Source organism: Strix aluco, chromosome 5 (assembly GCF_031877795.1).
Source record: "Strix aluco isolate bStrAlu1 chromosome 5, bStrAlu1.hap1, whole genome shotgun sequence".
Lineage (NCBI taxonomy): Eukaryota > Metazoa > Chordata > Aves > Strigiformes > Strigidae > Strix > Strix aluco.
Window position 1 is genome coordinate 10500055 of NC_133935.1, and position 19980 is coordinate 10520034.

Genomic DNA, 19980 nt, shown 5'->3' on the forward strand with positions numbered 1-19980 from the left:
CATTTCCCCCCTCAGTTTGACATGCGCTTAATGGGAGACCTCTCAGGAGGCACAGGAACAAAGTGTAGAAATAGGGACTTTCAGCCCAGGTGATCAACAGCCATCTCTTGCCCCTTGCAAAGCATTGAGCCCCCCCATGCCCCCCAGCAGCCTCAGGGGGCCAGGCCGGGAGCAGATTGAGCCCCCGAGGGGCAGGCGCCAGCCTGACTTTAGGGCATCCGGATCTGTGACTCCTGCCAGAGCTCTGGGAGAATCACAACACTCACAATTCGCAAACTGTAAAATCCAGCTCAGCTGAGGTTCTTTTTAATTAGAGAAAACACTGCCCTAAGAAAAAGCAAACACTTGTGCAATCATTATTACCCATCTGACTTCAGCTACTGAAAGGAAACCTTGAGGAATCTGACTTAAGCTATAAATGTGCAATAAGCAGCAGTTTCGGTGTGCGGTGTTGGAGTGACCAATGCAAGTTTAATAGTTTAGTGCAAACATAAGCCATTAATTTAAGGTGGTTATTTTTAGCAGCTGTAGAGCTAAGGGAGAAACGGTGCTTGTGGAGCCAAGAAAAACACAAACAAGGATGGTGCGAGTCTCTCTGCATCCCCTCTTGCCCCTGCCACCACAACACTGACCTGCCATGCCCTCTGCCGTACACGGCTCCATCATGGCCCCTCTACACCCCAGGGGAAGTTACTACAAGAGAGCTTTTATTTTCAGATACGCTAGGGGTGTTGAGATGACCAGGCTCCTCACAAGAGGCCATTACGCTACAACACTAAGGAGCGTTCACTTATGTCATGCAGTTTCTCTCTCTGGGATCTTCCTTCCTTCTGTGATGAAGTAACCCTGAAGTGTCACCTCAGGGAGAATATGCCTGGGGAGATCTTGAGTTGTCCCATCCCACAGTCTGCATACACATACACATATCTGTGTGTGTGTGTATATATATACATATCTAGGTAAGACAGAGCAGAAGCCCCAAAGAAGGAAGATCAACTCTGGGTCAAACCCAAATGCAAGTCACTGCTTTTGTTTGCCTCACATCACACCGCATGGCACACGTGCACTTCTCATGGCGGGTGGTATTGCCTGTCAATTTACATTGACATTAAAGGGGAAATCAGATCTTAGGCTAAAGGTGCTAGCATTTGTTTCTGAAAGCAAGCAATAGACCGAGCTCGATTTACTCTGCGCCTAACCTAAAGTAAAACCTATTTTTGAGAAAAGAAGTGCTCGCTGAGACAAGTATACACAGAAGAAAGAAGCAGCTGGGTTTTAGCAGCAGATTTGTCACTCTGTGCCCAGGTCAGCTCCCATTAAAGTCTAAAGATGGGGATGGACATTTGTCTGGGCCCCTGGCGGCTGGCTGCAGCAGGGGATGGCTCAGCAGCAGAGGAGGCTCCACGGAGGGGTTTGGCCACAGCGTGGCCTCCCTGGCAGAAAGCAATCACTTGCAGGCACCTGATGGACAGTCAACACGGTGGGGTAGGTCAGGAGCAAGGTCCTGAACAAGGCCAGTCATGCAGCTTTGCTAGGGGAAGGAAAGCCTTCCCTTTCTGTCCTGATACATATCCCCCTCTGTGTCAGCTTAGTTTGTAATTTTAAGGGGTAAAAATGCTGTAGGAGAACTCCCTCAGACAAGTCTGTAGCTAGGAAGGTTTCACAGGAAGAGAGAGATAAAAAGGGCAATCAAATGAAAAATAAATTGTATGTGTAAAGCCAAACTCTGCCCAACAGAACATGAGCCAGGGGCATTTGGCAAATAAAAGGAAAACAAACATATAAAATTTTTCCCCAACATAAAAAAACCCCCACCCCAACAACCCAGCAGAGCTCTGGCTGGAGCATGGGAGCAGAGCAAGAGGGATGGAAACAGGGACCATGCTGGGGGTGGGGGAGAAGCGAGTCCCCACGACCCAGCGACTCCCCAGGTCCCTGCAGCAGGGGCAGCTGCTCCCACACCAGGGTGCAACTCACCCATCGGCAGCGTCTGATGCCCCGGCACGCAGTTTCTGCAGCAAGGTGACCCTTATGGGCAAGCCAGACCCTCGCCCCATGGGGCTGAGCGAGGCCTGGGGGCCAGGGGTGGCGCCTTTCACCAGGATGACATGGTGGATCAGCAGGTCACAGGCGTCTTGTCTCGACGGATGTGGCCACTCCTCTGGGCACGGGCGGTAAGTCCTCGGGATCAGCTGTCTGCCTGTGCCGCCTCCAAGACACCTGGCCCCGAGGCCTCGCAGTCCCTCAGAATAAAGCCGTCCCCTCACCCCTGACAGAGCAGCTTTCACCCAGCGCCAGGAGGGAAAGGAGTGTTCCAGGGAGCGCACCCAGCACTGTCCTCCCGCCCTTCGGCAACAATCACTTTCTGGAGCCACCTTTGGGTTTGGTCACAACATCCCAGCCTGGCAAAACATGTGGCTCAGGTCCGCAGGCTCCCACAAACCCCGCAGGACGGGTCCAGTGCAAAGGAGCCCGGCACTGCGGAGGCCCTCCTGCATTTCCCGAGCTCAGTGGCCTCTGGGGAGCACTCTCAGCCACCCCCCACCCCCGTTCAAGCCCTCTGCCACCCCTCACAGACAACATCACAGCTGCTGCCCTGCACCGTGCCTTCGCCTTTCCCCACCTACAACCATTCCCACCTCACACCACGCCCCACACAATGCCCTCCCACCCTCTCTGATAAATGGCCAAGCCCCTGCCCTGCTCCCACCTCCCTGCCAGCAGCCCCCAGACCAAAGCCCGGTGCTGGCACAAACAGCGCCTTTGGGACTGAAATCTTTCAGGACCCTCTCGGCGTTTTGTGCATGTGAAGGGAGACTAGTGGTGTGGCAGATCCCTTGGTGCCTTCTGGGGGTTTTTTTAGGTTTAATTTATCTCTGGAGGCCAAATAGGCCTTGGCAAGAAAGCAGTCTCACACCATCCCACGCAGAGGACAACTGAGCAATCAGAAAAGCCAGTTGTCAAAGAGAAAGGGCTTCTGCAACGTCACTCTCAGCAGAGCTGCCATTTTACCACAAACAGTTATACCATATTTTGACCTGAAAGGAGTCTGTCAAGTCTTACATAAAAAATTCAGCCATCTGGCCCCTTCTTCACGCTCTTGCATTGGCACGGCGCGCGCCAGCAGCACACAGCCATGGCTTTTCTCCTACAGTCATCCACCAGCTGCCACGCGGCACCGGAGAGCAAGGGACGTGCTGTGGTGGCACAGCCCAGAGACACGACCGTTAACAGGCTTGACGAGTACAAGGTCTTCCCACACATCACAGCGAGACTCCTACCCTACCGCGAAACCTCCAGCGCCCGTGACAGCTGCAGGAGACCCACCCTGTCTGAAACTGGTCCTACCCCATCCTACTGGAGTTGCCTGCGCTGGGACTCTGGGCAGGCAGCGGGTCTGGGAGGAGGGAAGGCAGGACGCGAGTTCGAATACAAGACTTACAGGTAAGTTAAGACTGCTCTAACAACTCACACCAAGGGGAGAGGGGTAAAAGCGGAATGATCAGCTGGGGTGGGGGAGCTTAAAAAAAAGCACAAACCACCAAACAAAAACGTAATTCTTGGAGCTGTCAGTGAAACTCTACGAACGCCCTGCTAAAGTCTGTGGAATCTGCTGTCTGCATTTGTATCTATAATATCTTTGGATGATTCTCACACATTAAGAGTTTCAAAAAACTGTTAATAACTAATGAATATGAGCTGAATATAAACACCATTTAACTTACTAAATTTTTTAGCATATACTTCCAAAGCCTGCATTACCCAGTGTATGCTTAATTTGATAAGAACATTAAACACTCTGCTTTGGCATTTAATACATTCTTATGTGATGTTACAATATATTTCTATCATCACACCCAGATGACACAAATAACACATCTGAAAACGTTTTCCTTCTGGAGAAATAAAAGAAAAATAGCTACAAAAAAAAAGCTGCACAATTTTAAAGTAAAAATAAAAGTAATTAAAACCAGCAACCACTGAATTGTAAGCCGCTAGTGTAAAAATGCACATTATTTATGATGACATGACCCACAGGAACACGTGGGTCCAACCTTGCAAGGCCAAGCTCATACATGTCTTTATTCCCTACACTCCGGGATCTGGCTTTCCTACAGACTCGCTTGAAAATGCTGCTATCTGTGTGCTTAAATATGAACAGCTACACTGCCAAACAGCTCAGGAACCTGTACCCCTGGGTTTTCAGAAGTTACATAGCTGGCAGCTAGAGCAAACAGTGGAAGGTTGGCTTCTTAATTAATTTCTTATTCTTAAGTATGTCCTTCTCATATGTTTAACATGCAAAAAAAAAGTGCACATAAAAGAGCCCCAAACCCTGTTTCTCAGAGAATTCTCTACCTTCAAAATTCAAAAGATGGAAACAAATCACAGCTGGGTTTATCAACGTGCCCTCTTCTGGCCTTTAAAAAAAACACGAGTCAGCTTGCTGTCACCTGGTTTCTTTGCTTGGAAGAGGCATCAAAATGAGCATGTTTGTGCAAATATTCGATTTATTTAATAAACTGGCCAGAAAAATACCACCACAGACCGTTCGTTCTTGATACCATACAAAACACGTTTAAAAATCCTTCAGTTATGTATGAGTTTATAAAAATAACTTACACCACTATTCTAGAAATCTCAGTAGAAATACATGAATTTGTCACCAAGTAGAAATTTAGGTATAAGGCATTCTGCCCAGAGGGCTGGAGAATTTACCCCCTATTCACACCGCACTATTAAAACTCCTGAGAACCATTGAACAGAAGTAATCCAAACCTTTCTGCAAAAACAGAGGGAAATGAAAAACCAGATCAAAAAGCACATTCATTTCCATTACAAAGAGGCATTTTTACCATTTCTTGATAAATATGTATGCAGTTTATCCAACACAGGAGGAATATTCAAGAATTTGTTATTTTCCATGGAAACTTCTGTTTTAAAAGTATTGTTTTCTTAATTAAATATAAAACAAAGCACAGATGGAACTAAATACAGCTTTTAGGCCATATCTACATAGAAGATTTTTCACTATTAGTTTTTGGAGGTTGGGTGGGGGTTTTGTTCGCTTGTTTGTTTTGAGGGGGGTGTTGTTTGGTCGGGTTTTTTCATTCTACAGGCCCACTAATCTGAGGGCAAGTCTCAATACTGCCATGTTCAAAGTGGCCAATTTAGACCTGAAATGGTGCAGCATACGATAGCTCACCTGGAAAGGAAGAATTTATTCAAATTTAATAAAGTTGCACAGACCTCTTAGAAGTATAATTCATTCCACATTGGAATTCTGTCAGTTCCAAATTGGATTAATTATAATCACATAAGCTGCAAGATAAAGCTAAGAAGATCACATCTGTGTTATATGTACAGTTGTTACTATCAGGGGGACACCCCACCCCCCCCCCTTCCTGTATAACAAGGCCTTAATAAAAAATACTTTCTCACCAAGGAGAATGTTTTCACAAACAAGTTTCTCTAAAATAAAATGTCACAATGGAGTCAGTTTGGAAGCCAAGAAGTAAGTTATTCTAGATGGTACTAAACTTTTTTCCAAGGGTATTTTCTTCCTCATGATCAAGCATGTAGATACAATTTCCCCTCCGCAGGCATGTGAGCTGGTAAAACACCTGCTCATGAGGAGACCTTGCAATTGCTGTGTTATAACCTAGTACACAGGGGCACCACACAATTATCTGAATTTGTGGTTATTTTGAGTTCGGAAGTTCTTTGTTCAGGTAAGAAACTAGAGAGGAATAAATCCAAAACAAAACAGTTGTTGTCCAGCTGTGCTAGCAGTTCTTCCATCACTGCCCACCAGACAATGCAGGCTTCAGGCTATGACATCATGAAAGCATTTGTTCAATGCCCTGCTAAGCAACAGCTCCATAGTCAATATTCCCATTGCGTTGCTAATTGCCAGTCAATCACTGCAAGTGACCAACTCCCATGGTGCTCTTCTCCTTAGAATGAGGGAACACTCCCGTTAAGGTCCACAGATGGATTGGATGTTTCTGCAGATGACTGAGGATGACTCATCCCAAACCCTTTCTTCTGAATTGCACAAGTCAGCCACTGCGATGAAAGTCAGTCTCTGGCAATAACAAGAATGGGGGTCTTTAACCTCAGCATCCAGGCTGAAGGGTGCTTTCACCAGAACGCTTAGTCACAGACAGAGTGGTGAATATCTAAGAGAAAGAAAAACAACTTTTAGTATGGCTAGAATGAATCTTCTCTTCAAGAAGGTCAACACAGGCATAATGCTCAAAACCACGGCCATTTCTTAAAGTAATAAAATAATAATGAGAAACATACATTTAAAATTCTTGCCACTAAATAGCACACACGCATACAAATACCCTTGGTTGTCTTCATTTACCTTATGGTCTTCCTTTTACAACAGAAAAGAAAGAATTAAGGAAGTTGCATGGCTTTATACCACCTTTTGTCTTAATACTTCTAAGTTTTTACAGTGGGAATGAGCTCAGCAATAATAAACTCCAGTCTGTAAACCTAATGAGTAAGTGTCTTTATGGCTCAAAGATAACTTCTTTGTTGGGAAAGTGAAGTTATCCCAAGGCTATTGCATTTGGAGAGAACATAAATTTTGCCTCTGTACTTTTCTAGATAATATAGAAATGTGGAACTGGTTGCTGATCTAGGTATTATGCCTGGGATCTGCATCCTCTGGACAATAGCTAATAAATCCAGTTTGAAAAAGTCCAATCTTTACTGCTCTCAAGTTACATTAAAGAAAACAACATATTCAAGAATAATTATTATAAAATTAAAAGGTATCAAAATTCAAGAAGAAAATTTCTACAAAAACTTGTTTAATATTAGAACTTTACTATGCAAATAATTGCATAGTTTTGCATAGATATAATATAGAAAGGAAAAAAGGAAATCAAACCCACTTCTTATCTAAATGGTTCAAAGTTGCAATAATTAGCTATCATCAAAGCCATCTCTCAGGAAGAATAAACTTAGCACAGAATAAAGTACATACACATTTCAGTTATGCAAATAACACTGAAGTATCTAAAGATAATGGGGATCTGAAAGCCCTACAGTTCTCTAAGTACAAGCTTTGCTGCATTAAGGCTGCTGGCAGCTCTTCAGAGAACAACATCAATAAATGATATACCTCTTCCACTTTTTAAAGCATGTAAAGCACTATGCACAAATCAGGAAGACAAATGCATGTCTAATCTATATGGCAGAAGAACGGCAATATATTTAAACTATAGTGCATGGCTTGAGACGGGGTTTCTAACTCTTCAATTCTGATCCACAGACAGACAGCATATAGGGAATCTTCATTTATATTTCACTTTGAAAGACAAAGATTAAAAAGCGCAACATTTAACCACTTTCTTCTTGGCCTGACTGCAAGTTCCGTGTGTGCTAGCCAGTTCCAACGGCTGCAGGGAACACACAGCTCCCTAGCTCCAGTAAGCCAGGTGGGAGCCGGTTAACAATTATTGGAAACATGAGTTTTTTGACAGAATTTGTCAGTTATTCAAGTGAAGACAAAACCTTAGGTCCAACGGCTGGAAAGCCATCATTAGCTAACTCAAGGAATCACCCCAGCTTTCAGAAGACACTTCCTCTTCATCACAGATGCTCGATTATACACGCCTGTATTTCAAGTGACGCAGCCCAGTCTAGGCTGAGAGGTAACTCTCTGTAAGCTGAGGTCCTACCAACTCTGTGTTTGCAGTTATTTGTACTTCGCCTTAAAAGAAATTCCATTCAGAACTCATGGTTTCTGCAGAATAAAATGCTGCTCAAATAAGAGAAGTGAAATCTGGCTCTAATCTGTAAGCAGTGAGAAATGAGACCCTCAGTCTTACAGTTATCTTCAAGTTGAGTAATACCATGTTTCACGGGAGACTGAGCAATGAATTAGTACTAATGCCAGTGAAGATGTCAGCATTTGACCCTGCGACACCGTCCCTTTCCTGCTTAGATCAGACTTAATTTTCCTTAGCTTTTACATGGATGTAAGACAAAAATAAGACCATTATTATCCCTCATTCTATTCATCCAGATATGCACATTCCTCACAAAATCCAAATATTTTTAAGCATTTTTTCAATCAAAGAGTACCATCTTGCACTTTGATTTTTGTTTACTGCTTAAGAGATTAAATTAAGTAACAGGCATAAAAAAACCTTTTGAAGACTGGCACTAAAAATGATCACTGTTCCCTGGAGCTTTTAAATAGTGTATTTCTCCTGAGCCAATTTCTTCCTCCCCCGCTCAAACAAATATGATTATCTGAAATTACCTCCCTAAATTATGTCTAATCATCATTCTATTCAGTTTCAATTTTAGCAGCTCAGATGTCCAGAATAAATTATGACTATCATCCTCTCTTCACACTGCATATGCTAATAACCCACTTGAGTTCACAGGTTTGAATGCCTCCCTCAGAGTTCCCCCTCCACAGGGCCCCTGGTAAGATAAGGATCTGCTACCCCTCTTCAGGGGCTTCTAAGGACACCATTAGGTGATACTACAGAAAAAAACAGAATCTGTATTGCGGATGCTTTGAAGATGATTCAGATTGCTAGCAGTCCATTCCATTAATGGAGTTCATGTTATACTGCTTATACTGTGTCACTCTGGAAACACAAAACAAGAGAAGCAGACTTCACTTCTGCAGACCAGCATCCTAGTGCACTCTTGTAGCTAACACAAGCAGGTAAAAACAGACCTACAAAAGTCATAAACAGTTTTCAGGGATTCTCAGCTAATATAAACTGGTCCTAATGCTACTAAAATCTGATTTACACTTGGGAGGAGCTGTCCCCCACCTGCTAGAGAAAATTAAGATCTTCATTAACGAGGAACAGCAAGACAAACAGAAGAAATGTTTGTGTGGCCTCATGTATTTCGCTTCAAAAGCGAAGGCCTGCAGAGTAAAAGGAGAGATCTTTAAAAGGGCAGAATAGAAGAATTGTCATGTAGCTGGTCCCCTTCCACGGCACCAGTTTATAAGCCTGTTTTGAGTACACATAACTAAAAAAAATAGCTTTGACAACCACTTTAGCAGAAATAGTATTTGAAGCCTTCATAAATGGATCTTTGAGTGGGAGGAAAATTTTATACTTCCCAGTAGAAAGAGCACTGGATTAGGGGAGACCATAAACATTTCACAAATTGAACACACTAAAAAAAATAAACATCCCAGATTAAACCTAAATGTTAGATTTCTGAATATTAAAAAGAGATCACTTCCTGTCCTTCCCTCCCCACTACTTTCCCCCAAATTCAGACCTCTTTCATAGAGCTCTGCTGTTCTGATTTCCAACACCTTACCCCAGAATGCTACAAAAGCTATGGTGACTTCATACACAAACCTCTGCACAGACGGGATGAATTCCTATGGTGCTGTCCAGCTGTTCCTTTGTCATCCCACATTTAATAGCAGCTGCAAACCCTTGGGTGACTTCTCCAGCATTTGGACCAAGGACATGGAAACCAATGACTCTCTCCTAAATACCAAAGATAATCAAATGCAAGCACAGTCATGCATTCAGTTCTCTTTAGACAACATGTAAGGTTTTCTTTCTCAGAGTATATAATCAGCTCACAAAACATACCACAAATTAATGTAACCACACGAATGTGAACTATCATTAGCACCAACAGATGGAATATAGTCGGTATAATTTTGTTCTCTCTCTGAAAAGATTCAACTAAGAACTCAAGAATCAACTTCCTTACAAAGTTTTGTGCAGGGGTCCTCTGTTTACATCAACAGCATACAAATTTAATGCACACTGTGGTCTATGCTTGATTATTATGTGTGTGCAAATTGCAAACGCGTGTTTAAATTTTGTTCAGGTAAGCTTGCCTAAGTAAAGATGAGCACCTTGCACAAAGGTTTGCAACACCAGGGCCTATGCTAGGTGGCTACATGGTGTGTATTTACTGAAGAACTTCCAGTTTGATAGTTGCTTACAGGAAAGGGCCACAAGCTTAAAAGTTCTGGCTACCCAGATGTGGCAAGAAGTGCCTTATAACTAAACTGACAACTACTCTAGTTGCAGGTGTTCACTGTTATTGGGAGATAATATACCTAGAGACTGGCAAAACAAACTGAAAGACATCCAGTTACAAGGAAGATACTATTAGTTCACACTTCTCCTATCTATACTACTGTTCAATCACACAATACGTCTAACTGCACATATATCCTCAGCAAACTCAGCAGAACAAGCTGTACTGACTTGACCTGCTTTTCTTAAAGAAAATCTTGTTTCTCTAAGAAGAGCAAGTCTCCTTTAGCAAATGCCAACTGCTGTGGGCTTTAGTGGCTTTCAGGGCTGCATCAATCAGATTTTGCTGAGCACAGAAGTAGCCTGGTTGGGTATCAAAAGTTATCTGCTCCTCCCGCTAAATATCACATATAAGGGAGTGTGGGTACTCAGCACACTGAAAGGTTTTCTTTCAGTAAGCCCGAGGACTGAGATTTACCACAGGGCTTATTTAAATAAGAAAAGCTATAATTAGGTAGTAACTAGAATGGAATTATCCTTATTTTCCTTTAAAATATGGACATTTGTAAAAATATAACCAGAGTAATGAAACTAAGGTTAACTAGAGTTTTAAATAGCTACTGAACTATATTTCATCCAGAGTAACTTTCGACTTTAGCTCTAGATGTTTAAACATGTTCCAAGTTTTCAGGACAAGAAATGGAAACAAATTAATGAAACACTTTAAATCACCATTAAGCTTTTTAATTTTCTTAAGTAACTTTGGATTAGGAACATAACCATGGGTTCTAAAATAGTTTCCACACTAGTGGAAACTCCTCCAGAAAGACGAGGTGGGGAAAACCAAATTTTACAAAATGGTGATGTGATGCTTAGGAAGACTGAAGGAAGATAAAACTGTAGCTAATGATAAAAGAAAATAGGTAAAATAGACCAAAATTTTCTTAGGACTGATAACTCTATGCCGCTATCTTAACAGGAATACATTTTAACAGCAATATTCTTCATAGTGGTTTATATTATTAAAATCAATTAATTTTTTATTAAATAGATGATGATCATTCAGAGAGGGGCATACCAATCTTTTTAACCAGTTAGTGACTTCGCTTGTGCTTCAGCAGGTACTGTATATTTCTATTGCCAGAAAATTTTATCCTAGTCCAAGGATAATCCTGGCATTATCACCCTAAATGAGATTTGTGCAGGCAAGATACATTAATCCTGTTAGAACGAGCTCAAGAGTTTTACAGACATGTGGATTTGCAGAGGTTACAAGCCGTGATGGTTTCTGAGTGACCTCAATTTCAGAGAGAAGAATCTCCCAGAAAAGAATGTTCCAGTTTGGGGAGAGGAGAATAAGATAAACTGATAAAACTTTTAACCATTTTTACATGCATTGATTCACTCACTTTTCAAAGTTAACAAGCAGTCTTAGAGATCTCTACTTCTTACTTTACATATATGGGAGAAGTACCATATACCAATACAACGTCAGAATTTTCTATTTTACTAAGGGTCATTTTTGTATAAACAAAAGTATTGTATCACTACAAATATTTATTACATTTCAAAAGGTAGAAAAATTTAAATTAATTTTAATTTGCTGCTGTTTTCCCTGGAAAGATGCACTTACATTATCTTGAATATTGCAAATTATCTTCGCATAGCATTTGTTGTTGTCTCTGGATGGCACAGTCCATTCTAGTGGCCAGAAATGGCTATGGTACACCTGCAAATACAACACAGGTTAGAAAAAAGAGTTGTGTAATTTCCTATCAGAGAGCATGATCTTCCAAAAATTGCCAGATTATCTTAAATAATAAGCCACGCACGTAGCATTTGGAATATCTGAAATCAGGGTGAGACTCTTTCCCCTTGATGAATGCCCAAGAAGGAAGTCTTTACAAAACAAGCACTAGTGTCATCCAATAATTAAAAAAAAAAGCCGTAAGTATGTTACACTTCCAGGATGCAGTTCACTATGCTCTCATTAAACTAGACAATTAAAAGCTTCCCTCACAGAAGGCTGGATTGTCTCTGGGTCCACCTAGAACAAAGGCCAAAATATTTCTCAGAGCAGAAAAAGGGAAGAAATAGCCTCAGAACCTGGGTTTAGGAGAGATGAGATTATGTATTACTGCAAAATGGAACATACATTAAAAAACCAACACATTTTCCTGTCTGTCCCAACCAGCATCACTGGACAGATTCCCAACTGCAGATAAGGCTGCTCGCCCACCTGTGTAACCCGTATCTCAGAAGATGATGGGGTGTTTTGAGGCACAGTTCTACCCAGAATTCCTGACAGCTCCCAGTATAAACTAATCTCAAATTGATTACTATTTGAAATAAATTTGTAATTGATCACAACTCCAGTAAAAGTATGTTCCTTCACAAACTAGGAGAGACAGCTCAATGTTTTTCCACATTAATGGGGTTACAAAGCATTCATCAGCGTCGCTATCTGAAACTGAAATTTGACAGGTCTGAATGACAGATGCAACTGAATAATCTTACTGAAGCTTGCAAAAGCAAAAGCCAATACAGTGACATAATAAAGAGGTCAGAATAAACTAAATGGGGACTTAGCCAGAACACAAATGCTTCTGGATGCACATTTTAAAAAATGGCTTTGAAAATCGGAAGTGCATTTTCCACAAAGATGGGTCCAGTCTTTCACATGGAACAGCAAGAATTTGACTCAGTAACAAAAATTTGACTGTGTATATACAAACTTTGTGGGCAGAAAAGAATTTAAGTCTTTGCCCTGTAGTCAGGTTAAAAGTACTTGACACGCTGCCACTTTGAGTCATATTTATTTATTTTCTCCACAGTCCAATTCAAAAAATGCAATTGACAAAACTAAGAAGGAGACAAGTTCTCAACTTCATGAACCACCATTTATCTGCTTAGTTCCCCAAATAATGTTCCTCAGGTGATCTTCACAGGATGTTTATTGTCAGACTCCGTCCCCCATGCTTTCTGTAATGTGGTCAGTACAGTATTTTGTAAGAACAGCCTCAGGCACTAAGTGCTTACATATGTCTAATTTCACTCTTGACCAGCAATCTGAGTGAATGAAAAGAGATTACTCACGTGAGTAAAATTAAGCACATGCCTCCCTGCATAGTCAAAATAAACAGGAAAAATGAGTACAACATTTGGCTTTATAAAGTAAAACTCACCATGGCAAGGAATTTGCCACACTGTAACTATAAAAAGCTCCACTTTACATTAAAACCAATCTATCCTTAAGTATTTGCAGACACAAAGAAATGCCTCCCCCTTTTTTTTTTTTTAACCAAATATTCCATATTCAAGCTCTGTTTGCCAAAAATAGAACACGTTTGCAACTACAGCAATTGGAATTGGGTACTGTTTTTATAACATGTCTAGGAACTGCCAAAGACGACAAAAATGTACCTAGTCACCTCCTGCCCTTACATCAGAGCACAAAATGCTGTTTTAATTTACTCTTAACATTATTTTAGATTACAAATTGGGAACTTAAAATCCAGATGAAACTAAGGCATTTACCTCAATGTTTTCCTCCCCAAACTTCTCCACTGCAGTCTCTTCAGAATACCCACAGGCTCCATACTCCAAAGGAGTGAATACAGTAGTTGGAACATTCACATAATCACACTGTGTGGCATTCAAAACAAAACAAAACAAAAAAACCCAACATCAGTAATAAAATCAGCACACTCGGTAAAAATTCAGCAGTCTGAAAGACAGGAAGAAAACTTGGATTCTTCATAATTCTGAAAGCTACTTTTGGTAATTGTTTTAAATTAAGATACGGTTTTGGTTTTGTCCCTGTCAGAGGTGTTAACTAGAGCAAGAACAGTTTAAAGCCACACTGACATTAATATGTATAGATTAAAAGGAAGAGGAAATTCAGTGCTCTGATTTAAAAATGTACCAGATCACAGGTCAAACTGGAGATAAAAAGCAGACCACTAAACCGCTTCTACAAAGCATGCTATTTTTAGCGGGGATGCTGCAAAGACACCACCACCATCCAAAAACCATCATCTTTTTTATCAACTGTGGCCCAGGCGATGCCATAGAACCAGAAAGACATGAACTACTGCCATTTGAGGGGACAGCCAGAACTAGAGCTGATACTGTGTGCTCAATTGCATACCATGAGAGGCAAATGCTGACTACTAACTTCACTAGAGCTTTAGAGTGTTCTAGAGGTCCCCTCCCTGGGCAACCTCTGGGCCTGACCACCTTCACTGTAAAGAAGTTTTTTCTTAAGTTTAAATGGAATTTTCTTGTGTTTCAGTTTGAATCTATTGGTTCTTGTCCTTGCACTTTATACCACTGAAAAGAGTCTGGCTCCATCTTCTTTACTCTCTACCATCAGGTATAAATACACATTGATATGAGCCCCCCCAAGCCATCTCTTCTGCAGGGTATAAAAATTCCCAGATGTCTCAGCCTCTCCTCATGTGTCAGATGCTCCAGTTCCTTATTCATAGTCATGGCCCTTTGCTGGACTTGCCCTGTCCTTCTTGTACTGGGGAGCTCAAAACTGGACACAAAATTCAAATCTGTCTCACCAGAGCCAAGTGGAGGGGGGAAGGTCACTTCCCTCCACCTGCTGGCAATGCACTGCCAGGATGCATCTGCAGGATGCAGCCCAGGATGTCACTGGCCTTCCTTGCCATGAGGGTACGTTGCTGGCGCATGGTCAACTTGTTCTCCAGACCCCCCGAGGCTTTCCCTGCACAGCTGCTTTCCAGCTTGTGGGTCCCCAGCCTGGGCTGGTACATGGGGTTACACCTCCCCAGGCACAGGACTCTGCAATTCTCCTTGCTGAACTCCACAAGATTCCTGTCAGCCCATTTCTCCAGCCTGACGAGGTCCCCCTGAGTGACAGCACAAACACTGGGTGCATCAGTCACTTCCCCCCAGTTTTGTATCATCCTCAGACTTGCCAAGGGCACACTCTGTCTCATCATCCAGATCACTAATGAAGATGTTAAACAGTACTGGACCGAACATCCAGCCCTGTGGCACACCACTAGTGACTGGCCTTCAGCTGGTTTTTGTAACGCTGCCCACAGCCCTTTAAGCGTGGCAGTTCAGCCGGTTTTCAGTCCACCTCATTGCCCTCTTATCTAGCCTGTACTTCATCAGTTTGTCTATGAGAATATTATGGGAGTCAAGGTAAACAACCTCCACTGCTCTTCCCATATCCACCAAATTAGTCATTCCGCCACAGCAGACTAGCAGGCTGGTCAGCTCTATTTAATTTATAGCAATTTTAACTTCTATGGATTTCAACTCTAATTGATTTCCTTTGTGACTGGGGATCAACTAAGATACTGCTTACTATTCCTTCCCCACCTATCCATAACACTTCATTATGTTTCACATAATCACCCTTTCCAGATTTGTTAAAACAGCAATGTAAGCCAGGTTCCTATCTAAGCAGTTACTCATTTATTGGATTCACTGAAAGAGATGATGCTTTCTTTGGCAGCATAAGGATTTTCATACCTTGAGAGACAGTTATCTGGCATAAAATGTAAATTAAGACATATCCATAGTATTGCAGCAAGAAAACAATTCTGGCTCCAGCTATGGTTTTCTAAAACTTTGCCTGGCTAATGTAATTACATTATGCACCACAATGGTTCAGGATTCTGTTACCAAAGTACCTGCCAACCTAAAATAACAACTCCAGCTCTAAATCTGGCTGACAGCTGAACTTGATATGAACACAGCAGGCTCTAAAAGAGAAAAACTTTCATGCTCATGTCGTACAGTTATGAAGGTGAGACAAGCACCCACATCACTGCTGCTTGGATAACAGTTCTTTAAAGGCACTCTCCTTTCCTCCTGGTTTAAAGATAAGGTATAAATGAGTACCCATGTTACTCCTGTTTGGACTAGTGTAACTTGACTGAAGCCTACAATTGTACTGAAATGAAACATAAACACTGAATCAATGAATTCAATTTCTCAGATATAAATATGTGCTGACTTATTGGTACTTTTGATCTTCCTTTGTGTCCATATTCAATTCTAAGCAGAACTATGTACTACATTGAAAACATATGGATGAGATGTGAAAACATTAGTGGAAATAACATTGAAAATGAAGAGTATCAAACACCCTTATTACACTCTATTTAGGGACGATAGGTAGGTTTAGTAAACTGCCTAGGAATTAGAGTTAAAACATTTAATGGGACAGGAATGACTGATGACTTTCAGGGAAGGTGGCAGAGTTAAAAACAAGTTAAATGATCTCAGTTAATTTTATTATCATTATACTCTGAGAGAAAAATAAAATGTCTTAATAGGAAAAAAGAGACTTCTGCTTAATCCATAAGGTAGTAATTTCATCCTACATAATTAGCAGAACATATCTGCAGTAATATCTTTGCAAGGGGAAAATTAAAGTGATCATCAAAGCTAATCCTTAAAAGCCTACTGAATTTTCCATAAACAGCAGACTTGCACTCTGCACTTAGAAGTAGAGCAGTGACAGTGTTCCTTACCTTACTGGTTGCCCCAGCATAAAGCCTTTGAACTAACAGTCTTCCTGCCTGGATTGCCACTGGTGTGAGTTCCAGCTTGTCCTGCAGTATATCTCCAACAGCATAGATATACGGCACATTTGTTTGTTCCTCGTCGTTGACAGGAATTTTTCCTGTTCTGCAATTAGAATTAACAAGAGAAAAGATCTAAGTGTTCTGCTGTGAAGACTGGAGGTGTAAATAACCTGGCAGGAATTAGGCCCCATCAGCATTAAGACATGTATTTGAAGTATGAGGGAAAGAAGTCATATTCACAATCTTACAATCTTGGGCAAGAAAATAAAGCAGTGCAAACTTGACCAAAACTACAGGAATTTGCACATTTAGATAAAGAGGTAGACCATGAAGTTGAGATTCATCTCCTGAATCAACTCTTTGGTGAGGCATAAATCCTTTCCTCAAACACCCTCTACTACCAGCTGAGCTGTGTACTGGCAACGTTAAGGAATGACAGGAAGAGACATTCTCCCACTCAAGCTGTAAGACAAAGTAATTTCTCCACTACTGAAATTCCAGTCCAGTGGCTGAAGAAGTTTATATAAACTCACCCTTCAGGCTTCTACAGAGAGACAGGTCAAGCTGTTAGAGACCCTACTTAAGGGACAGCCAGAAGGCTTTTTAGTTATAAGTGTACTGATCTAATGGATGTTTTTAATTATTAATATTTCCTACTTCATTAATAAATGAGATAGTGCAGTAATCACTGCAGGAAACACATGTAACAGGGAAACCTATTCAGAGAGGCACAGAAACAGTCACACAGTTATTTGAGGGACCAGCAGTAATTCCCATATTAAAATCCAAATTTCTCAATTTTGCTCTTGTTAACAAATACACAGTTTATGCTAATAATTTTACATTTCATTCTATTAAGCTAGTAATAGGTGCCCTGATGTCAGAAAGATGTGTACTGTTCTACAAGACAACACGGGTCTGCCAGTTTTGAGTGGACCAAAATTTCCACTTATTTAGAACATCGCAACAGTTCCCTTCAGCAACATCAGTCACTGCATTCCTATATGAGCTGCCCTCTGCACTGTTTTTGCATAGACTACCAAGTTCATGGTCCTGTGTCTTTTCTTCAAATGGAAGAACCTCCAGCCCCCACACACCTAGAAGACATTTTAGTTACCAATATTGAAAATATTACCGATAGCTCCACTCCCTGGTGCAAAGACCTCACTACATTAAACATGAAATGCTTCTCTACAGGACATAGATTGTTCCCAACAGTTGCTCTACAGCAAGAAATAAACTCCTCCAAAACCTAAAATACATCACCAACTGTGAGTTTAAGGAATACTATTTTGACCTTGTATTTAAAAATAAATATATAGTAGCATTTACATTAAAAATGTAAACACACCCCCCCACCCCCCACCCCCCCCTCCAAAAAAAAGCCTGTATGAACAAACAAGATCTCTGGCCCAAGAGGTGGCAGAGATAAAAACAAGGAAATGGGAATAAGAGAGAACAAGGAATGACTGACAGATCCTAGAAAGCCCTGTCACTGGAAGAAGCTGAGATTGACCTGTGAACCTAGACAGAATGAAATAGACACTTTTGACTCCCAGCATATAGGAACTGACACTTCAGTAACAAAAAAGCAAATGTGGCAGTACTATGGAAGAAAATGCAGCTATCTGCTACATAGTCTATCCAAGTGCATGCAAACAGGTAACAAATTTTTCCTCAAAGCATCTGAACATCTATGCACCACTACCATTGCAACAGTAAATGACACAAGCTCAGTAGCGAGTGGTATACAGTCTTCTGTCCTTACTTTTCATTTATCTGCACTCCAACTTTGTCCAAACCGATTTTTCTTGTGCATGAATCTCGTCCAATTGCTAGCAACACCTGCAAAACAGCAGTGCATATTACTGATTTTTTTAAAACCTCAAAAGTGCATTTGAATGTGGCTATTATTTTCATTATATACTAAGGATTAGTATCTAAGGCTTGATCACATAAATATGAATACATTTGTTACCCATTGTCCATTCATAGAGCTCAAGACAAGCCACACCACCACCATGACCTAACAATACCAGGTTTTAATGATAAGATTAAATACAGCCAAATAACTTTCCCTGGAAAAATACCCCAAGAGTATTCTATACAAATTGGGTATGGTCAGAATCTTTATTTCCTCGCACTTTTATATCAAATTTTTATACCATATCTCTACCAGAGCAGGTGACCCCAAAATGCTCCACAAAGAAAGGGCTCTTTACGAAGGAAACTCAGATGCTCATGCAAATAAAAAGACCATAAATTAATCTTTGTTTTGGTCAGAAAATATCATTTACTTGCATAGGCTCTCAGTCAAATTCACTGCCAAAGAGTATTATTTGTTGAATATTATTTGCTTGAACATTTGTTCAGAATTGTTCAGACAGACCAGGACAAATTCTTACCCATCCTATCAACTTGGCTACCTTAACAAGCAAAACAAGTTCCAGCCTATACTATCACAAGGAAAAGTGCTATGTGCTTTGCAGTCTTGGACAACTGCCCAGATAACTACACAATGCTTCTCATACGACAACAAGAACTGTTCTAACGGAATCCAAGATCTGCTTCAAGCCTTTTAGAAGACCAAGCATGCCAATCTTCAGAGCTGAAAGTCTTGAAATGCACAGCACACAGCTCATAGCTTCTATGAGGAGTGACAGCATTTCAGTAGAAGATGTAGTAGCAATAAGAAATCAGAAGTTTCCTTCATGAAAGGATGGCACTGATTTTCTAGCTAAAAAGCTTTCACTACTATGGACCAGGAAAAACAGTATTACAGCACTGTGCAACAGCACTGTCGTTATTGTTAGACTTTCTCATAAAATTGGCCCTCAGACGTACTGAAGCATGTCCTTGCCATGGGATGACTGATGCACTATACAGGTAAATGAGGTCACTGGCACATAGTATTTGCAGTCTAAAATCCCAGGCTGGCAAACGCTCGTCTTTATGCATTCTGTGTAGTTCCAACTACGTCATTCACAACTTTTTTTTTCTTTCAGCATCAAGGTCTAAGAAAATGAGTGGTGTGAGGGGTGATGGAAACAGTCAATCAAACATATAATGGCATGCCTGCACACTGCAATTTTATTAAGTGTGTAATGAAGTTCTCTGACTGACTTGGCACAGGGTGTTAATTATTTTTGTGAAGATGCTGCATCAACAACAGGTCTTGAGAAGACATGACACCTGTTTGTTTAGCTTTTGCACAAACCATTGTTTTGTGCTAACTCCAGAACACGCTTTAGTTACTATGAAAGCTATTATAAATCATCACTTATCATTTATGACAAATATCCCACTGGGGAAAAATTCTGCCACTGATTTCACATGACCAAGTTGATCTACATCCCTACGCTAAGAAACAGGTTTCAGAAGCATGCAAGCAATTTGGCAAG

At 41.2% G+C, this 19980-nt stretch overlaps 1 protein-coding gene across 2 annotated transcripts in view; it reads right to left on the reverse strand.

Annotated features, from left to right (window-relative positions):
- Positions 1-4493: 4493 nt before the first annotated feature.
- Positions 4494-19980, reverse strand: part of TXNRD1 (thioredoxin reductase 1) — a 40105-nt gene continuing 24618 nt past the window's right edge. For both annotated transcript variants that reach the window (XM_074825905.1, XM_074825904.1), the window contains 6 exons: positions 18348-18424; positions 16526-16682; positions 13542-13649; positions 11638-11733; positions 9363-9497; positions 4494-6182 (listed from right to left, as the gene is read on the reverse strand). In XM_074825905.1, the coding sequence (XP_074682006.1) occupies positions 6120-6182; positions 9363-9497; positions 11638-11733; positions 13542-13649; positions 16526-16682; positions 18348-18424 (636 nt within the window). In that variant the 3' untranslated portion in view covers positions 4494-6119. The remainder of the gene's footprint in view (positions 6183-9362; positions 9498-11637; positions 11734-13541; positions 13650-16525; positions 16683-18347; positions 18425-19980) is intronic.